Here is a 21250-nt window from a genome sequence, read left to right as displayed (position 1 = left end):
AATACTTTGCTCCAACTATAAATATTGTGCACAATACAGATCTACTCCTCGTTCTAGGATTCAAAGACTTCGGTCTCCACAAAGTGATGAAGATCTCGGTCCCTCCTGGAGTATTCTTGGCCTGGGAAATTAGGCTCGCAACCCCTCTTGTTCTACTTAGAATCACTAGGAAGATGCCCCACAATGACAACTAATTTTGTTGAGTTTAACGGATGTCTTATATGGTTAATTTTGTCAAACATGTAAAAGACATACTGTTGTAGGTATCATTTTTGCTTAATTTTGTCTTGTAAGACAGATAATATTCAAGATAAAAAAATCATACAAGTTGTATATAAAAGACACTGAAAGTTATGTCGACGTCTTCTTATAATCTTAGAGCTCTCAGTCTTCTCATCTTATGTTAGACACCTAATCCTCGGGATTAAGGTTGGCTTAGTGTGTGTTATGGTGATCAGTTGTTAGAGTCCAAGAAAACCCGGAAACTGTATCCACGGTTTTCTTGTTGCATTAATATGTAGACTATGTGCATCATTCATAGACATCAGTAAATAGTATAGTTGAGTTGGTCTCCAATATTGTCTGTCTTACAGTGGTATCAGAGCACCTTAACCAAAAAATGCAGTTGACTATTGGGTGCACAGTTGATACCATTTTCAAGGACCTTTTGCCGCTTGTTATTTGATCACAAGTTGCTACACGAGCTGCTACACACGGGACACAACAACGAATTAAGCCTAACCTTCGACACCAACTTCCGGTTGCTATTCATATAGTTACCATCGTGGATTTTTTGTTAGTGAATAAGCAAGGCCGTTTTCAAGCAACACCTAAGGGAATCTCTTGTTCTATTGTTTGTGCAAAGGTGTCACTTGAAAACAGCCCTGCTTATTCACTAACAAAAAAATCCACGAAGGTAACTATATGAATAGCAACCAGAAGTTGGGGTCGAAGGTTAGGCTTAATTCGTTGTTGTGTCCTGCGTGTAGCAGCTGGTGTATCAGTTTGTGATCAAATAACAAGTGGCAAAAGATCCCAGAAGATGGTATGAACTGCGCACCCAATAGTCGACTGCATATTTTGGTGAAGCTGCTCTAAGACCATTGTAAGACGGACAATATTGGAAACCAACTCAACTATATTATTAATTGATGTCTATGAATGATGTACATAGTGTACATATTAATACAACAAGAAAACCGTTGATTCAGTTTCTGGGTTTTCTTGGACTCTAACCACTGATCACCATAACACACACTAACCAAACCTTAATCCAGAGGATTAGGTGTCTAACATCTCTGACTGGAAATATACAATTCACCAATATGAAAACTAGACTTTAACCAACAATTAATACATTATATCATACTTCAAAAATAGCACAAATTATTGTTACAGGATATCTCTATAACAAGTTGGAAAGTGCACAAAGCATATATTAACTTGATAATGGAATATACATTGCAAATAGCAGAGGAAAGGAACCCGTCACGTGATACAAGATATGGCAACAATACAAAGCTCAAGCTTGAAGTTCACTTCAGCAACGTGGAACATAAGAGAATGGCCCTTCCATTTCTCTGTTATTTAATCTTTGCTATAGCCACAAACATATCACAGGACACCTTCAGCAAATGGACAATACCATGTGCTCCCTTCTGATAGCCCCCTTCAACAATCTTACTGATTTGGGCTCACTATGTGACTAGGATTTCGACCTTTGTTGATGGCACATTCAACCAGCAAGTGACAGAGAGAACTCGACCTGTTCTAGTGTAAAAAATGAACCCTTCAACAAGACAACATGACCAGCATATAAAGTGTAGATTTGACCCTAAAACAAAGATTAATATCGCTTCTTTTCAATAGGGTTTTTGACACTATACGCTCAGCAAAATTTTATGTGATATGACAGTGAGAAAAGCAGTCTCATACCAACAACTAGTGGCTCCCAACACTTCAAAGAAAACGCCAATATATACTTGACCCATAATAAAGGAATTTGACCCAGTGTATGAACTCGTCCAACAAATAAATGTGAAACTCGTGTTCTACTCATACCTAGAATTCGCCCTTCCTCCTTTTTGGTATTGTTCTTCAAGAGTCTCAATCCACAACTTAACCAATACACCTATGTTGCAGGAAACGTGGTATAGAGGTCCGTTTTCGTACGAAAACTGGTACGAAACGTGGAAATGAGTTTGGTACGGCCATGAAACACGTTTCCGTCCGTACTACCACATTTCCCGAAACGGAAACGTGGCCAGTACGGCCGGAAACGTGTTTCACGGCCGTACGACCCACGTTTCCTCATTAACTTGTGTTTTGTTTTAATTTGTTTTTAAATTTATTTTTAGGGTATGTTAGTGACTTCTAGTTGCTTCTAGATGCGTGTCTAAAGTTATAAAAGTGAATTTTTGCCCTAGTGTTGATATGCAGTTCATCAAGAAGTTTGAGGCATATGCAGTTCATGGTAATGTTAAATTCTTAAAGTAAAAGGATGAATTTTCATCCTTTTACTTAAATTTTTAACATTACCATGAAATGACTCAAGATGTTTGAGAGTGGTTTCGCCCCCATTGGATTTCATATGGAGAAAGTAGAATTTTAGATCTCACTCAAAATCTAGCAGACTTATCTGTTTTTCAGGATTTCAAGATTGGAGGGAATGCAATTTTTCCATTGGATTTTATCATGTACTAGAGTATGGAACTTGTATTTAATCAAGAGAACCAAGCCCTCTATGCAAAGGAACCAAGCACTAAGGTCGTTCGACTATGTAGGAGACTCCCAATACAACAGTGGTCCTTCTAAAGAATGGGATGTGGATGTAGAAAATCCTGATTTGGATCTCTCTCTTGCAGCCTTATAGTCTTTATTGTACTTGCAGCGTCATATATTAATATAAATAAAGGCTGATTTTGATATTTGGATATATAATAAAGGTTGCTTTTGGATATTCCGATATTTTTATTTCATTATGTGATCATTCATGAGTAAATGTGATGTAAATTAAATCTTAATGTTTAAGTGTAATAAATTATAATGTATCATTTATGCTTTATGATTGCACATCTATATATATATATATTCGTGTTTCCCCGTTTCCAAAATTTGGGGAGGTCACGTTTCGTATCGCTTCCTGTTTCGGAAACTCGTACCTATTTCCCCGTTTCATGCAACCTAGCAATACACACAGTACCCTCTGCTCTTATTCTCGGCCTCTTAAGAATTTGAATACTTGCTCATAATTAAACTTGGTACTCTTCCAGTCAAGGGTTCAATATAGCTATTACAAAGGCAATCTGGCCATAAAAAAGTGTATTCGATCTCTGCTTCAGATTTAGCCAACTCATCCTCCTCAAGGATTTGGGGTATGTGGCCCTCAAAAAGCAAGAGTATTTCAACCTTTGAATAATAATAATAATGTTTGTCTCTTTAATAAAAATTTAGCGCTCGACCAATATTTGCCCCTTTTATATAAATTTAGCTCTCGACCTCCTTTTTAAAGAAAATAATTTGGCCAAATTAATTCAACAATTTGATTACATAGAAATTGTCAAACACTTAATATGTCAGAGGCAATTTCACACATCAATAGATCAAGATTCGATTAGCTTGATGGGAGCATAAACCTGACCATAGCCTCAGTAATTCGAAAGGATTCACAAGGCCTGTAGGAAGATATCTCCAACAATATTGACCTTAACTCAATCCATAATACTCCCGCAAATTTTAATGGCATTCGATCTTCTAGAAAGAAGCGCAGATCTGAAGCAATTCAATCTGATATAGTCCACCTGCAATCCAATGATAAGCCAACTAGGGTGGCTATAGAGAACCACCGCAATTGACGAGATTTTAGCTAGGGTGATTGCAAAGAATCACCGAAACTAATTTCTCTTTGGCACTCCCGAAAATAATCCACGGGCTGATCTGCAAATAAGAAACCCTCAGGCTGGCAGGATGCACAGCTCTGATACCTCTGTAATATCCTAGATTATATTTTTGCCTAAATCTCTCAGAAAATTGTTTAAAAATTTTCACCATAAATTTCTCCAAACAATTGTAGAATATGCACAATGAAATTACAACAAAAATAAAACAGATTTGCAATGTGAAAGCCACGAATGTTGTAAACTCATAAGGAATACTGTAAAACTCAGCTTTATTTAATTACTAAATATAAGATTACATGAACATCATTGAGATGAATAAACTGGCCTCCAAAATAATATGCTCCAATGCTAACCCAGCCTCCAAAATTGACTGAAAAATCAACAAGTGCACCTGTGAATTCTGTATGATGAGAGGGGTTTTGCCCACCCTCACCAAATCACCTAAGGGTTTCCGTCCTAGGGCTACCTAAATCCTAAGAACCAAGTTCTCAAAACTCTTCACAAAGACAATACACAAATCCAAGACGTCCCAAATGATTTCCTCCTCCTCCTTTAAAAGGCTTGATAGATAGATCTCCAATCTTCTAGAAATATTTTATTTTATTATTATTCTAGAAGCTCCCCCTTGACTTCATCTAAGTAACTTTTTAATATTATTTTATTTACTTAAGTCACTTTTGGCCTTCTTCCTTTAATTAATTTTTCCCATTCTTTTATTTAATTAAGTGATTAATTAAAGTCACTTTTAATCCGAGAAAATATTAAATCACCAACCATACTTTCTCTGGCCATTGGAAGTCACTTATCATCATCCCATCCCTTAGATCTTCTCGTTCTTGTTCCAACGATCTATTACACTAAGGTGTTCCATCAAATATTCCTCCTGGAATGCCACCTTAAGTGTAATTAATTAAGTTGGGCTCAATAATAACCCCGTTTTACAGGAATTATCTTAATGCATCGGAACCAAAAGCAAATTGTACGGAACTGACCTTGATGATGGAATATGCCAAGCGAATGTCGTTGGACCCCAAAAAAATCCTCAAAATCCATTTGGGACCTCTGATGATGTACTCTTGCTCCTATGACCTGGCTAGCACATACCCTAGAAATCCATCCTGGCTGTACTATAGAGGAAACTGAAAATGGGGACATTACAAATGCACAACTCTCTAGACATGGTCATCATTCTTCATGTCAGTCTCGTAATTCACGAAGATTTTGTGCTCCATGAGGCAATGCTTCACATTCTCCAAGGCAAGGCAAAAGGTTCATTGCACTCTCCAAGGCAATCCGAGTCATCTCCAAGTCAAAGCACCCAAAATGCTCTCTTCAAAGTGCCTTTTCAAGCATTTTTTCATCACTAAAGGTGGGGCGACCCCTCTTGGGGCAGCCATGAGGGTTAAATAGGACAACGTGGCACCTTTCTTGAGCAAAGCAAAAGTCACATCAAGCAAGGGTCACTCCCATGGACCAAGATCAAAAGAAAAGCAAGCAAGCCAAGCTTTAAATCATTAAAGCTAGCAAATGTTGGACAAAAGCAAGGAGCTCTCCATCTTCTATGCAATTGTTGGGAGGTCGAAGGTCAACTCTAAGCAAGCATTGAGCATCTTAAGAGAAACATTGAGCCTTCCTTGCCTTACTAAATTGACTCCCAAGTCAATTCAAGCCATTTTTTAGGGGAATGTTGGGCTATTGGTGCAAATTGGCCTCCTTTTTAAACAAGATGAACCTCTCTGAATGGGACATTCCCTCTTTTCAAGAGCTTTAAGCTATGTAAAATCAATTTTTTGTAATGATTTAGTCTCCATAACTTTTGTGGATGACAAGTCAACCTTTTTTGAGCTTTCTTAGACATTTACTAAGGAGAAAAAGGGGGTGATATGTTGAGATAAGATAAGATAAGATGACAGCCTCTTCTATAAATAGAAAGCTCACTCTCCTCCCAAATTGTTGTGAATTGTTGATATCAATTTTTCCATAATGTAATATTTCAACTTTGAAGTCTCTTTTTATTGCCTACTTTACATATTTTTAAAGGCAACTTTTTGGTTAATTCAAGAATACTACAAGGGTATCAAGATCAATCCATTGAAGGACAACTTTGTCATTTGGAGGGAGATGTCTAGGGTAAATTCTCTCACTTCTCTCTTGTTGGCGTGATGTAAGAATTAATTCTCCTTGTTGGGCCATACCCTAGGGCTTCCTCAATAAGGGTTTTGATTTTATTTCATTCCATAGTTGATTTTATGTTTGAAGGTTTTCCCCTTGGAGGGATCCCTTCTTGTAGGCCTTGGTTCCATCACTTGTCTTGATTAAACACAGAGATAATTTAACTTCTAGGGTTCTACCTTCCTTGCCCTAATCCACAACCATTGAGTAACCAACTTAAAAGGAGAATTCATCTTGACCCCAAATGCACTAGTAGAGATAAGGCATTTAAGCCCTAATCCAAAAACTAACCATTTTTTACAAAATTCAAGTTCTTATTTTTTTTAATATTTATATTATTGAAAATCCATAAAAATAGAAATACAAAAAAAATCAAAAATATTAAAACTAAAAATAGTCTCATAGAATGTGGAAGTTTGGCTTTTGTGCCTCTCCCACATCTAGCAGCCTAGAACAAAGCGGCCCTCTTCTTTTGTGGATTATTTTTTATCTAGCATCATTTATTGAGGGTTTTCCAAGGTCTTCATAAATATGGAATAAAATTGCAGCAACCTTGTACAAGGATTTATGAAGCCCCAGCCTAGGGTTTGAAGAGAACAAGGTGAAATCTAACCATACAAACTCTAGTTTCACTTCTGATTGGTTTTTATTGCATATTCATCTTATTTAGAAGTGTTTTCAACCTCTCAAAGAGATGGAATGTGTTAAACCTTGATTGGGAAACAATCTTCCCTTGACCATAGGGGGATTAGCCTTCCGACTTATGCAATTTATGTTTCAAATTGTTGTACATTCATATTTTATTGCATAAATCTGTTGACGGGATGTTATTTCATTCATCTTTCATAGCCCTAGCACTAGTAACCATGGGTACTTGATCTTGGTGTGTTTCCACACTCTCGGGTTTCTTAAAAGGCACTCCAACCTTGTGTTTTCTGTAGACTTTTATTATTTAGAGGTGTTGGAAGTACAGGACAGCAGCAAGTTTGTCTTCTTTTTGGTCATACGATCAAAAGGAATTCAAGGATAAACCGTCTCTCTTGGTGTATGAACCCTTACCTCAACTTGTGACATTAAAGGTAGTATCTATTTGAAGTATTTCACTATTTCTCAAGAGCTGGTTTGTATTTTCTGCATTATTCATTTATAAATCAGATTTAGCACTTTTCTTTAATTAACTCCTAAACTTCATCATAGATAGGGTTTTTGGGCACTAGTCTACTAAGTTCTAACTTGTTGATGAAGCAATATAGATTCTAGGTATTGGGAAACCCTCCATGGCATGGTAGGAGTTGGCCTAAAGTGAGAGGAGATTGTGTTGAAGTGACAGTAGGTATATCACTTGTGTGCTTACAGATTAGCACCTTGACCAAACCTTGCCAAGGATGCTAATCCGGGTAGTAATAGGGAGCATCCCCTATTTTCAGGGAAATTTCTCTTAAATGAGGGGGATGTCCCAATGCTAGCACCGACACACCCTATATGGGGATGTGCTCATTTCTGACCCTCTAGAGTCTAAAGGATGGGGGCATATCCTCATGCAACTCTAGAAGTCACTAATCAACCAATGGTCATTCTTCGATGTGATTATTGCATTGTGAATGGTATATTCTATTTCCTTCTTTTTTCATTTGTGTGAACCAGGTTATCAATATGTTATGAATAAAATATATATAAAAACAGTAAAAATAATATAAATAATAATAGACATAAACAATGATTAATTAAATAATAATTAGTAGGGAAGAGTCATGTTTCTACAGACATGACCGTTCGTGAAAGGGTACTTACCTGGCTATATATACAGGACCCTCACTCTCAATTGTATCATTCTCATTCATACATTTTAATATATAAATTCTTGTATCTCAATGGAGATCTACATATTCCAAGTCTTCTGGAGTATTTAACTTGAAGAACGAACTTTGTTCGTTCCATTTGGTATCAGAGTTGTTCGATCCTCTTGCCGCTCCACTGTTGCACAGAGCCACGCTCTTTGATCCTGGCCTTTGGCCATCAATCCTCTGTCAACCTTGTTGAGGTAAAAACTAAAGCATTCGCTACACATGTTGGAGTTTCTCCATTTTCGCCAATTGGCCCTTGGTCATTATAAAAAAAAAAATATATATATATCAAAAAAAATTGAAAGAAAAAACTATATTAAAAAAAATATTAAAAAAAAATTGGTTCTTCTAAGAAAAAGGATTATCAAGGATTCATTATTAGGTTTGGAAGGATTAATAAAAAAAAGGGTTACTTTTAAAACCCTAAGGTTGAGTAAAATGTAGTCTAGTTCAGAAATAAAGGTTGGAAGATTCCCATAAACTAAATATAACTATGCCTCAGTGCTATTTAGAATTAAAGGGTCTATTGCGGGAAAAGATGTTACTATCGCTATCTCGCCAACTGAAGATAAAAATTATATAAAACCTAAAATCGCAAACCAATTAGTGATTCCCGAGTCAAATATAATAGAAAAATTAGACTGTTATGACAACAAAAAATATGACATAACCAATTTACAATTAAACATTGGAGATTATACATTTGTATCACAATTCACAGTTCAAACCCTATGGAGCGATCAAGGTGACATTATTTTAGGTTCACCCTGGATGGCAACCCTGGGTTCCTTCAGCCTGAATACGGAAAAAAAGTTTTTGACATTTTCTTACAGAAGAAAAAAATAATGCTACAAGATGTTACAGTGAAGCCGAATTTAGTAATACTAGAAGACATAGTAGATATCTCAAAAGTGATTTTTCAATAAGGTAAAATAGTACTTCAAAATATGTAAAGAGAAGTTGACAAGACCATTGCTGAAAAAAATGAAGTTTCGCGACTTAAAGACCATAGTGAAAAACCACTGACGCAAATTAAGAAGCTTAAAAAGGACAAGAAGTCATGGGAAAACAAGGTACAACAGCTTATCGAGAAGGAAGCATCAAATGTAGAAGTCCAAGTTGAAGAGAAAGGAATAAATACTGATCCAGTGAATATCATAACTCAAGAAGAAGGCAAATTGGTTGAAGAAAAGACGCACTTAGATGTTGCAGTTCAGATGATAAACACCCCAAGTGAAGGTTTTGTAACCAACTCAACAACATCATCACCTGAAGTAAATCAAGACACTGCCACACACATGATAGGGGAAAGACAAACCAAAAGAACTCTTTATCTATATCTGAATCACAGGAACAAACATCTCAATCAATATACAAATTTGTATCACTTTGAACATAAACAACAAACTTATTTTCCGAAGACTATTAATGTCAATACAATTCAGTCTTGTGATGACAATTCACACGAAGTATCCAGTAAGCACAAGATTCCACAGAAGATTAATTTAGGATGGTCAAATCCATTCTTAGTGCGACAGTTTTGTCTATCACTTAGAGCATCATATCGTCTTGTTTCGACGAAGATGACAATTCCAAGACAAGAAGATATTCGAAACAGAAAAAAGAGATCAAACCTTTCATCAATAAGCTTTGAGGACAAAGCTTTTTGAGGAGGAAGGCAATGTTATGAATAAAATATATATAAATATGTTTCGTGTTTTATGCAAGACTTGGGCATCTTTTTTCTTTTGGGTTGTTTTCCTCGATAGAGGAGACCCGAGGAAAAGATGCTTGCTGCTGTTTTCTTTATTACCATGGACTCTAAACATATGGGAAACTGTTGACTCTCTCTTTTTTGATGATGCCGAGGAAAGGAGTTGTTTTCCTCTTTAGAGGAGGCTCATGCTATGCTCAGGAAGCTCTATCTCTCTTAGCTGAAGGAAGGTAGAATAGCCTTCCTGCAGAACTTTATGATGCTCAATCATACAGCAAAAGGAATGCTTCGGCATATGATATGTAACTTTTTATCATGATTATAAAAAGTTCGTTTTTTTCTTTGGAAAAAAAAATGAATAAAATATATATATATATAATAATAGTAAAAATAATATAAATAATAATAGACATAAACAATGATTAATTAACTAATAATTAGTAGGGAAGAGGCATGTCTCTACAGAGATGATCGTTCGTGAAAGGGTACTTACCTAGCTATATGTACAAGACCCTCACTCTCAATTGTATCATTCTCATTCATAAATTTTAATATATAAATTCTTGTATCTCAATGGAGATCGATATATTCCAAATCTTCTGGAGTATTTAACTTGAAGAACAGACTTTGTTCGTTCCACAATAAAAAAACTTGTTCCAACAATAATGATGAAATTATGCCTATATCTTGATGCATATCGCCTAAGAGACAAACAAATGTTAAAAAAATGGAAAGGCAGTGAGTCCTTTTTGAATATTCAAGTATTAAGATTGCAAAAACAAAAGAGAAAAATCCTTCTATTCCAAATGTGAAGACAACCCCTTATGAAAGAAAAGATCTTCAAAATGGAAAATAAATCAAAGATTGCAATGACGTCTCCATAAAATTCACGAATGCAAAGTGGCAAAAGGAGATACCTGAAAAGGTATAAGAAATCGATCTATCAAGAAACAAAATGAGAATGGATCACAAGTGTAAAAGCACAAAATCCTTACCTCCATGATAAGCAAATGGTGTAGTTCATTCCAGCTCTCCGCAAAATGTACCTTCAAGTAATCAGTCCTTCTCCACCAACCAAAACTTTCATACATGTGCAGTACTGATAGAAATGCTGAGAAGCAGTCAATTCAATTGATCAGTTATAAGGAATAAGATGCAAGCAAATCTCAATCACCATGCAAAATTGACACAAGGTGATCATAAACACGAGTTAATTATTACCACAACCATTGCAGCTTCTTATACGATAGAAAGAGCTATTACAATTAGAATAAGAAGACCGTGTACTAATATCAAGAAAGTGAAAATCTCTGATCTGATTGCAGTATAACTTACGATATAAAACATACCAAAATAAGGTACCCTTGCAATTGTTTCCAATACATAGAACCTTGCATAGTGCCGCTCACTGTACAAAGCATCTAAAATCTTTATGACTGTTTCCTGCAAATATAGGCAAGTTGCAATCAATTTCATTTTCACCAAAGGTTATCAAATAAATAAGTAAATCTTCATTGATGAACCTACATCTAGAACGAGTGAGAATAGTGCTTCTGGGTGCAACCAAGTAAAAGACATTAAGAATAGATGATATAATAACATCATTCAGATCGAAGAGTACCATAACAATCTTGCACACCCAATATCATTATAAGAAGGAAAGGCCAGTGAATTTAGTAGGCAACAAGTGGTACTGTCTAATAATTGTATATTATTATTTGTATCTCTACAGTTAGGAAAACAAATTATACGCATTGTTGACCACTCAAGTGTCAACTACATGAATTTGTTAAAGACTCCATGTCAAAGTACATTTCAGAGCATTCCATCATGGTCACAACAGTCAGATTTCAGAACTCTATCATCATCATTCAGCTTCAGGTCATCATGTTGTATCCCAAATTCTGCGGCCCTGCAGGGATGATGTAAAAATGATTCTAGTATGATGAATATAAAGACATGTAACACATCTAGGTAGCTTAAGATCTTTGCTAAAGACTTGTCACTCTAGGGAGCTTTTTCTCCTTAGCTAATTATATGTGTTTATCAACACTAAATAATGTCCTAGTGTATAGAGTTGACGTAAAATGCCATACTAGATCATGCATAAAGTTTCGAAGCATTTGGATGAGTATGAATGTCAGTTTTAATTGTCAAAATTCCCCTGTTGAACGAGATTTTTTATGTAATATCTAATGTAAAAAGTGTTGTCTATAGAAGTTGTAAAGGGTATGACTCTATGAGTACTCAAAATTGGACATCAACACTTCAACTTTCTATCTAGACACAAATTAGGGGTCAAAAAATGTGTCTATACCAATGTTGCAATAATCGCAATCAGTATTAAATCGGCAAGGGTCTATAAAAATAAAAACTCGTAAAAATCAGGATAAAATTAGTAAAAAAACGACAAAATTTAAAAAATACAAGAAATATATTAAAAATTTAAAATACAGATGATTTTTCAAAATGAAAATATCGTCGATTTAATCATTTCAAGGAAAAACTTGTGCAATTATATCACGATTTTTGCAACACTAGTCTATACCCCTCAAATTGTATTATTTCCATTTTTTGGCAAAAACTAGCAATTAAATAGCCGGAAAATAAAATGAGAGAAAAATAAAATTCTCTCCAAGTGGAAAATATTTAAAGAAGGATGTGGACTTTCCCAAGAAAGGAATCAAGTCAAAAGGTGAAAGAATCTCCACAAATCAAGAAGGAAAAATCCCAAAAGAAATTTGTTGGTCCACAAAAGCAACTAATGACCCAGAAAGTCGGTCTTTCAAAGAAGATGGTCCAAGTTGGTTCGATAAAATGAGAATTTTTCGAGAAGGAAAATTGAAAAATAATTTTTAGTGGTCCAAACCACCCCAGCAATCAATTTCAAGGCAATCAGTCGACTCCTTCAAGCAAAATATCTCTCTCTCTCTCCACGATCTGTGTAGGGGCTTCTAGAGGAAGTCGAAATTCTTTGTGGGATCAAGTCAAAGTTGAGTAACACCTTGGACCTGACCAATTTTCTACTTGGAAGGGGAATCTATCCCTCTCATTTTTTCTATTTAAGGAGGCTCAAGCTCCTCATTGTAACATCTAAACTTGGAATCGAGCTCTTCGCTAAGTGAAGCTTTGTTGGACTATGTACTTCAAATTTTTCTAAGTAATAGAAAGAAAGTCTTTGGGGGCTAATGCTTGGTGGTGTTTTTCTTCCGTCTTCTATCGTAAAATCTTATTGATTTATTGCTCTTAATACTCTGTTGGTGCATATAAATTTTTGTTATGTCACTTGCTAGTTGTGGATCTATTATTTGTAAGGGATCTTACATTCATATTTGGGTTTAGAGAAACACTTTAGAATTAGCGACTATAGTGAGTTTTTGGTTGAACCCCTAGGACTCTATTTCATTGTGTTAATTTTAGGTATGTTCTATGCTTAAAGCAATTTATACCAATTTTCACAGTTAGCTCAATAGCTTTTCCAGATTAGCAATCACATCAGTATTAAAGTAAACTGCAGATAGAACATAAACATAAATCGCAGAAGACAAGAGGACACAAGATGTGGCGCTAGCCAGGGACAAACCCCAATGTGGGGAAACCCTTGATCAATTCTTCTTATATGTTCTTCAATAGTTCAGCAGAGAGAGAGAGAGAGATAGTACATTTACAACAGAAGTCAACACTTTGACTTATCTAGATAAGAGCATAGATCATCTCTAAGAAGATGATACATGAGATCAATTGAAGACATGCTACTTCAACTGATTCTCCAAGGTGACTCTTTCACCTATCATTTTGCTGCATACCGTCATCATGCTGCACCTCACCGTGCTGCACCATGCTGCACCCATCATCACAATGTTGGACCTCATGACCATGTTGTACACATCATACTGCTGCACCTTATGCTGCACTGTTGTCCCATGTGTCATAACCATGTTGTCATACAGCATGTCTCATGTGCTTGCAGCACCATGCTTGTCATGTTGTCCATGCTTGCCATTGTCCCATGTACCTTTGCTGCCATGTCACAACTGTCCCATGTATCTATACAGCACTATGTACCTTGTTGTCCCATGCATCTATACAGCGATATGTACCTTGTTGTCCCATGCATTTATACAGCTCTATGTACCTTGTTGTCCCATGCATTTATACAGCACTATGTACCTTGTTGTCCCATGCTTTGTTGCACTAGTTAGCAGTTGTCCCACTTGTGCCACTACTGCTCCTCTATGAAACCAGATTCATCCAAAACAGGCCACGTGTCCAAATGTTGGGTCCCTATAATACTAGTGATTACCCCATTACTATTGTAGTTATACCCCTTATTAATATTGTTGTGCCCCTATTGCCCCCATATTGTTATTACTGTGCCCCATAGAATCCCTCTATTGTAATTTTTGTGGCTTTATATTATTATTGTTAGGTCGGCTGGGTTATATTGTGACTCCTTAGACTCCTATATATAGAAATGAGGTTTTGTCATTTGTATTATCGAAGAATTGTTCATTCATGTAATGTAAAGGAGGTTGCCCCTCGAAGAGGCTGAATTCTAAGGCATTGATCTATCTTTTCTTGAGTTGGTTTCATAACATTTGGTATCAGAGCCTTGGATTCTAGGGTTTCGCTGCTCCCAACAGGTCATCGTGGCATTTTCGCTATAACTTTTTTTCTGCGATGTTTCAGAAGCTAAAAAAAAAAACCCATTTGAGAAGACATCGCGCTGAATCTCGGGTCCGAATTTCAGAACTTTTCGCGCTATATTTGCGGAGATATGATCTGAGGAAGTTGGTCTTTTTGCAGACTCCTGAATTACATTCCAAACAGGTGACTTGGGGAAAATCGTCATAACTTTCTTTCTGAGCATCGGATTGAAATTTCGTAAGAAGGTACAGAAAGAGGACGGACTGTAGTTTCTTGTATATATTTTTTCAAAGCCAAAGGTTGAAACAGTGATTCGTGGCACGTCGTACAAGTTGGCTCTACTGAACTAGTCTATAAGCAAGTCACTGTGGGAGATTTTGCATAACTCTTCCTTGGAGAATCCAATTTGGATCAGACTGGTGGCATTGGAAAGAGGACGCAGAAGGCTACTACAGGTCACAATTTCAAAACTGGATGATCCGAAATTACAGAGATACATCAGATTCAATATCAAGCTTCTATGAAGTGAAAAAAGGTGTGTATTTTTTTTTTTAAATTTTTGCGTAAGCTTGGTTTGAAGGAATTCAAAGGGCATAGTAAAGCATTATTATCGGTAACTGATGCCCCGAGGAAAGAAAATGCAAACACCAAGTAAGGAACCTGAAAGCTCTAGCATGACTCATGAAGAAGAGGAAGAAATGCTACATGATATATCAAAATTACAAGAAGAAGTGCAACAAATGTCACGCTCACAAAAGCTAACAGAAGCTAAGATAAATGGCATGGAATCTAAGATAAATGGCGTGGAATCTAAGATAAAGGGCATGGAAGCTAAGATGGATGATTCGAAGACAGATTTGAAGAGAGACATGGCAGATTTGAAGACAGATTTGAAAACAGACATGGCAGATTTGAAGACAGATTTGACAAATTTTCTACAAGAAATACTTACTAATGGTGAAAAGGTTGTAAAGGAAACTCATGATGCGAACAAAAGAAATGTTAATCATGATTCCATAGACTCTAATGTTGGATCGAAGACCCACCATATTCCAAAAATCGATATGAGAAAGTTTGATGGCAAGGATCCCGCAACATGGATATTACAGATGGAGCAATTTTTTGATCTCAATAATGTGCAAAACACACAAAAGGTACGTATGGCAACTTTATATTTGGAACCAAATCAGTTTGTATGGTATCAATGGCTTTGCTCTCGTAAACAATTTATCACTTGGGCAATTTTTACGGAAGAATTGATAGCACATTATGAGGATACAAAAAGCAACACTTTTTTTAGCCAATTGATAAGTCTCAAACAAAAGGGTTCAATAATGGAGCACATTGAGGAGTTCCAAAAATTGAACATAAGGGTAAAAGATATTCCAGAGGAGCATAGGATTGATGTGTTCATAGGGTCTTTAAAGGATAATATCCAACATGATGTTCGCCTTTGGGAACCTGATTCATTAGAGAAGGCATTCAGGTTAGCAAGAAAAATGGAAAGCAAAATTATGGCAACCAGGAAGCATACCACTCACAACTATAAAGACGGAAGTGTTGTTGCCCCTAGTCTTCCACAACCTATAAGGTTGACACCACAACAATTGGAAGAAAAAAGAGCAAAAGGGCTTTGTTACAGTTGTGATAGCAAATACACTAAAGGTCATAAGTGTGCTGAGAAGAAATTATTCTACATAGATTGTGAAGAGGAAGAAGAAAAGGAGCAAGAAAGGTCAAAAGAAGAGGATATACTCCAGGAACAAAGCCTAGATGAAGAACAAATAAATCCAACCATATCTTGTAATGCATTGGCGGGAATTACCACTCCTCAAACCATCAAGATAGAAGGACAAATCAAGAAGAAAAAGGTAATAGTGTTGATTGATTCAGGAAGCACCCACAATTTTATTCATTGTAAGGTAGCAAAAGAATTGAATTGCTTCCTATATCCAGCACCAGAGTGTCAAGTGATGATTGCAAATGGAGGAACAATAAATTGCTCTGGAAAGTGCCATAATATCAAGCTATCCATGGGAGAATATGTATTGACTAGCCCAATGCTTTCCATTCCAATGGGAGGTGCTGATGTTGTACTAGGAGTCCAATGGCTACAATCCTTGGGTACAATAGCTTTTAATTTTCAAGAACTTTTCATCAAATTTTCTACGGAAGGAAAGGAAGTTGAATTAAGGGGTATTGCAGGGAAACCAGGAAAGATAATCAGCTCTAATGGTATGACAAAGCTTCTAAAAAAGGAGCAAAGAGGTGTAATTGCACAATTATGTTCGCTAGATGTTTCCACATCGGAATCATCTATTTCTCCAGATCTCCAAAAAGTCTTGGACAATCATTCCAAGGTATTTGAGACTCCCAAAGGTCTCCCACCTATGCGTGATCATGATCATGCTATTCATCTGATTCCAGGAAGTGTTCCTCCAAACATCAGGCCGTACAGATATCCCTATGTCCAAAAGAGTGAAATTGAACGTATGGTTGCAGAAATGCTAGAGGCTGGTATAATTCAACCGAGTCAAAGTTCTTTCTCTGCTCCAGTAGTATTGGTGCACAAGAAGGATGGATCATGGCGCATGTGTCCGGATTATAGGGAGCTCAACAAGCTCACTATTAAAGATAAGTTCCCCATTCCTGTCATTGATGAATTACTGGATGAATTGCATGGATCAATTTACTTCACCAAGTTGGATCTTCGTTCAGGATATCATCAAATCAGAATGAAGATTGAAGACATTCCGAAAACAGCATTTAGAACTCATGAGGGTCATTATGAATTTTTGGTCATGCCTTTTGGCCTTACCAATGCACCTTCAACATTTCAAGGTTTGATGAATTCAATTTTCAAACCATTCCTTAGAAAATTTGTGTTAGTATTTTTTGATGATATACTAATCTACAGCAAGTCTTGGAAGGATCATGTTGAACATGTTGACAGGGTGCTACAACTATTGGAGGAGAAACAATTATATGCAAAAAGATCCAAATGTTTCTTTGGAGTCCAGGAGGTGGAATATTTGGGTCATATTGTATCTCATGAAGGAGTTAAGGTAGACCCTAGCAAAATTAAAGCCATTAAGGAATGGAAAATCCCCACATCCATAAAGCATCTGCGAGGATTTCTTGGGTTGACAGGGTATTATCGCAAGTTTGTTAAGAATTATGGGAGAATAGCAGCACCTCTAACAACATTATTGAAGAAAGATGCATTTTCATGGACTCCGGAAGCAACAAAGGCCTTTGAACATCTTAAAGAGGCAATGTGCCAAGCACCGGTCTTAGCTACACCGGACTTCACAAAAACCTTTATTGTGGAATGTGATGCTTCAGGAAATGGAATTGGTGTTGTTCTAATGCAAGATGAAAGACCCATTGCTTTTGAAAGTCGTCCAATCAAGGGAAAGTTTTTAAGCAAAGCTATTTATGAGAAGGAAATGTTGGCAATACTCCATGCACTTAAGAAATGGCGACCCTACCTAATGGGAAGACACTTCAAGGTAAAAACGGATCATGATAGCCTTAAATACTTTTTAGAACAAAGATTATCCTCTGAAGAGCAACAAAAGTGGGTCACAAAGATGTTGGGTTATGACTTTGAAATCATCTACAAAAAAGGGAAGCAAAATGTGGTGGCAGATGCACTCTCAAGAAAGGATGAGGATGTGGAAGCATTGTTGTGCGCCATTTCTATTATCCAACCAGATTGGATAAACGAAGCAAGGGAGGAATGGAAGAATGACGAAGAAGTGTGGGCACTTATTCGAAAGTTACAACAAGATTCCAGTACGTCTGATACATTTAGCTGGCAAAATGATTCGTTATGGTACAAAGATCGCTTATACCTCTGTAAGAATTCCCAGCTAAAACAAAAGATTCTTATGGAATTGCACACTTCTCCCTTAGGAGGGCACTCAGGATTTTTAAAAACTTACCACAGGGTTAAGAAGGAATTTTTTTGGGATGGCCTTAAATCAGATATTCAAAAGTTTGTGGCGGAATGTTTGGTTTGCCAACAAAATAAAGTTGAAACAATTAAGACACCGGGTCTATTACAACCTTTATCCATTCCAAGCCAACGTTGGGAGGAGGTTTCAATGGATTTTATCACAGGTTTACCCAAGTCTGAGGGAAAGAGTGTCATCATGGTGGTAGTTGACAGACTTACCAAGTATGCACACTTTTGTGCATTATCACATCCATTTAAAGCCAGTACAGTTTCTACTGCATTTATGGAAACAATTCAAAAGCTACATGGAAACCCAAAGATTATTGTAAGTGACAGAGATCCCATTTTCACTGGAAATTTTTGGACAGAATTATTTTCTTGTCTTGGTACTCAGTTAGCTCATAGCTCATCTTATCATCCTCAATCTGATGGGCAAACTGAGATAGTAAACAAATGTTTGGAAGGATATCTTCGTTGCTTTGTATCTGATAAACAGACACAATGGGTCAAATGGTTGCCTCTGGCTGAATGGTGGTATAACACTTCCTTCCATACAGCAACAAAAATGACCCCATTTATGGCACTTTATGGGTATCAACCACCATCCATCACATCATATTTAAGAGAAAATTCTAAGGTTCAGGCAGTGGAACATCACATCGAACATCAACAACAAGTCCTCCAACTCTTAAAGGATAACCTCGTGTTGGCACAGAATAGAATGAAACAACAGGCAGATCAACATCGCAGTGAAAGAAGTTTTGATGTAGGTGATTGGGTATTCCTACGGCTACAACCATATAAGCAAATGTCCCTCAAGCAAGCTAAGAAGGATAATAAATTATCACCAAAGTATTATGGTCCGTACAAGGTGTTGCAAAAGATTGGTACTATGGCATACAAATTGGAGCTTCCTGCAGCTTCTCGATTGCACCCAGTTTTCCATGTTTCATGTTTAAAGAAGGTTATAGGCGACAAGCTCCCAGTTCAAACAATATTGCCAGAACTTGACGAGGAAGGAAAAATTATATTGGAACCGGAAGCAGTCACAGAAACAAGAACTCGACAGCTACGAAATCGATCAATTTCAGAGTATCTTATCAAGTGGAAGAACTTATCTGATGAAGATTCCACATGGGAGGATGAGAATTTTATACAGAAGTATCCAGAACTACTCAAGCGTTGAGGACAACACTTTTTTGAAGGAGAGGGGCATGTTGGGTCCCTATAATACTAGTGATTACCCCATTACTATTGTAGTTATACCCCTTATTAATATTGTTGTGCCCCTATTGCCCCCATATTGTTATTACTGTGCCCCATAGAATCCCTCTATTGTTATTTTTGTGGCTTTATATTATTATTGTTAGGTCGGCTGGGTTATATTGTGACTCCTTAGATTCCTATATATAGAAAAGAGGTTTTGTCATTTGTATCATCGAAGAATTGTTCATTTATGTAATGTAAAGGAGGTTGCCCCCTCGAAGAGGCTGAATTCTAAGGCGTTGATCTATCTTTTCTATCTTTTCTTGAGCTGGTTTCATAACACCAAATCCCACGAATCCGACACGATTCGATGGGAATTTGAATCCAAAAATGGGACACCACGTGTCCTAACGGGACACCATCAAATCCCGGTCGTGTCCCGATTTTGGGATTCGAATCCCAAAAAAGTAAGGGTTTATGAGGGAGGTTTTATGAGGTTTATGAGGGTTTATGAGGTTTGTGAGGGTTTAGGAGAGAGGGTTTATGAGGTTTGTGAGGGTTTATGAGGTTTTATGAGGTTTGGGAGGGTTTATGCAGATATTTGAATTTTGTATGTACTATGCATGCTATAATGTTACTAACTTACTTTGTAAACAGTAAAACTAACATCTAGATGAAGATCTATGTTTGAAATCAATGAATTTGTATTATTAATTAGAATTTGTGTAAGAAATTTCTAATTTTTAATATATATATATATATATATATATATATATATATATATATATATATTAATAAAATAATTTATAACGAATCCTATGTGTCCTGTTTTGGGGGGTCAACGTGTCCGAATCCGACACTCAAATCCCCGTATCCTACAAATCCTGAATCCCCATGTCAGGTGACTTAGCTGCTCCTATGATTGCTTGTTGTCCCATTTGTGTTTGCAGCACCATGTGACCTTGCTGTCCCATATTCCTTTGCAGCACCATGTGACCTTGCTGTCCCATCTTCCTTTGCTGCCAACACACCATAAAAACGTTGTTGTTTGTCACTTCATTACTGCTGTAATTTCTGGGATTGGTTAGGGCACACAACAGTCCCTAACCATCCTCAAATCGGACCCAGAATTTCCCTTATGAAATGCGGCCTACCCTAGTGTGAACAGACCTCATTTAGATGACTGCGTCTAGGGTATTCTAGCACTGCAGCTAGGGCTTCCTTGGAACCGCGGCTAGGGCTTCCTTAGGACAGCATCTAGGGCTTATTTAGGACAGTGTTGGTTCGAAACGCGTCGACAAAAGATTGTTTATGTGATTTTGCCGAAGATATCTAAACAGTGTTAGGGCTTCTTTAGGACAACGTTAGGGCTTCTTTCCATCTGCGTCTGGGGCTGCCTTCTATCTGCGTCTAGGGCAACCTATTTTCCTCCAACGTCTAGGGCTTCCACTCCTAGATTTCTCTTCCACTAAAACCCAAGACAAGTGGAGAGAAATCAAGATAGAAGTGTGTGTGAAAAATGACTCTCAAATCATCTCCTTTTATACAAAAACATTGAGCACATGTGGGGTTTATTTGGTTGTTGGCCGACATTGATGAATTGGCTTATAACACAAATAAATTCATAACTCCATGAATACTTATCAGAATCGGATGATCTTTAGATCAATCCTACACCTCTCGATGGGAGGGATCCAAGAAAAATATCAGCTCCCATAAGTAAGATGACCCACATGGAGTTTGGACCTAGTTGCCAATTTTAACACATCGTGCTATCTATCTCCTTGTGATCTAACAAAACTATTTT

At 36.9% G+C, this 21250-nt stretch overlaps 1 protein-coding gene across 1 annotated transcript in view; it reads right to left on the bottom strand.

Moving 5' to 3' along the window:
* LOC149205295 (ubiquinol oxidase 4, chloroplastic/chromoplastic-like) overlaps positions 1-21250 on the bottom strand; it is a 462750-nt gene that overhangs the window by 319563 nt on the left and 121937 nt on the right. Inside the window, exons 3-4 of the mRNA XM_089394977.1 lie at positions 10979-11072; positions 10625-10740 (exon numbers count right to left, since the gene is read on the bottom strand). Of these exons, the coding sequence (XP_089251103.1) occupies positions 10625-10740; positions 10979-11072 (210 nt within the window). The remainder of the gene's footprint in view (positions 1-10624; positions 10741-10978; positions 11073-21250) is intronic.

This window comes from Pinus tabuliformis, chromosome 1_2, assembly GCF_031772625.1.
Source record: "Pinus tabuliformis cultivar Carrire ecotype Pingquan chromosome 1_2, CPIR1, whole genome shotgun sequence".
Taxonomy (NCBI): Eukaryota; Viridiplantae; Streptophyta; class Pinopsida; order Pinales; family Pinaceae; genus Pinus; species Pinus tabuliformis.
This window is presented reverse-complemented; position numbering and strand designations above follow the sequence as displayed.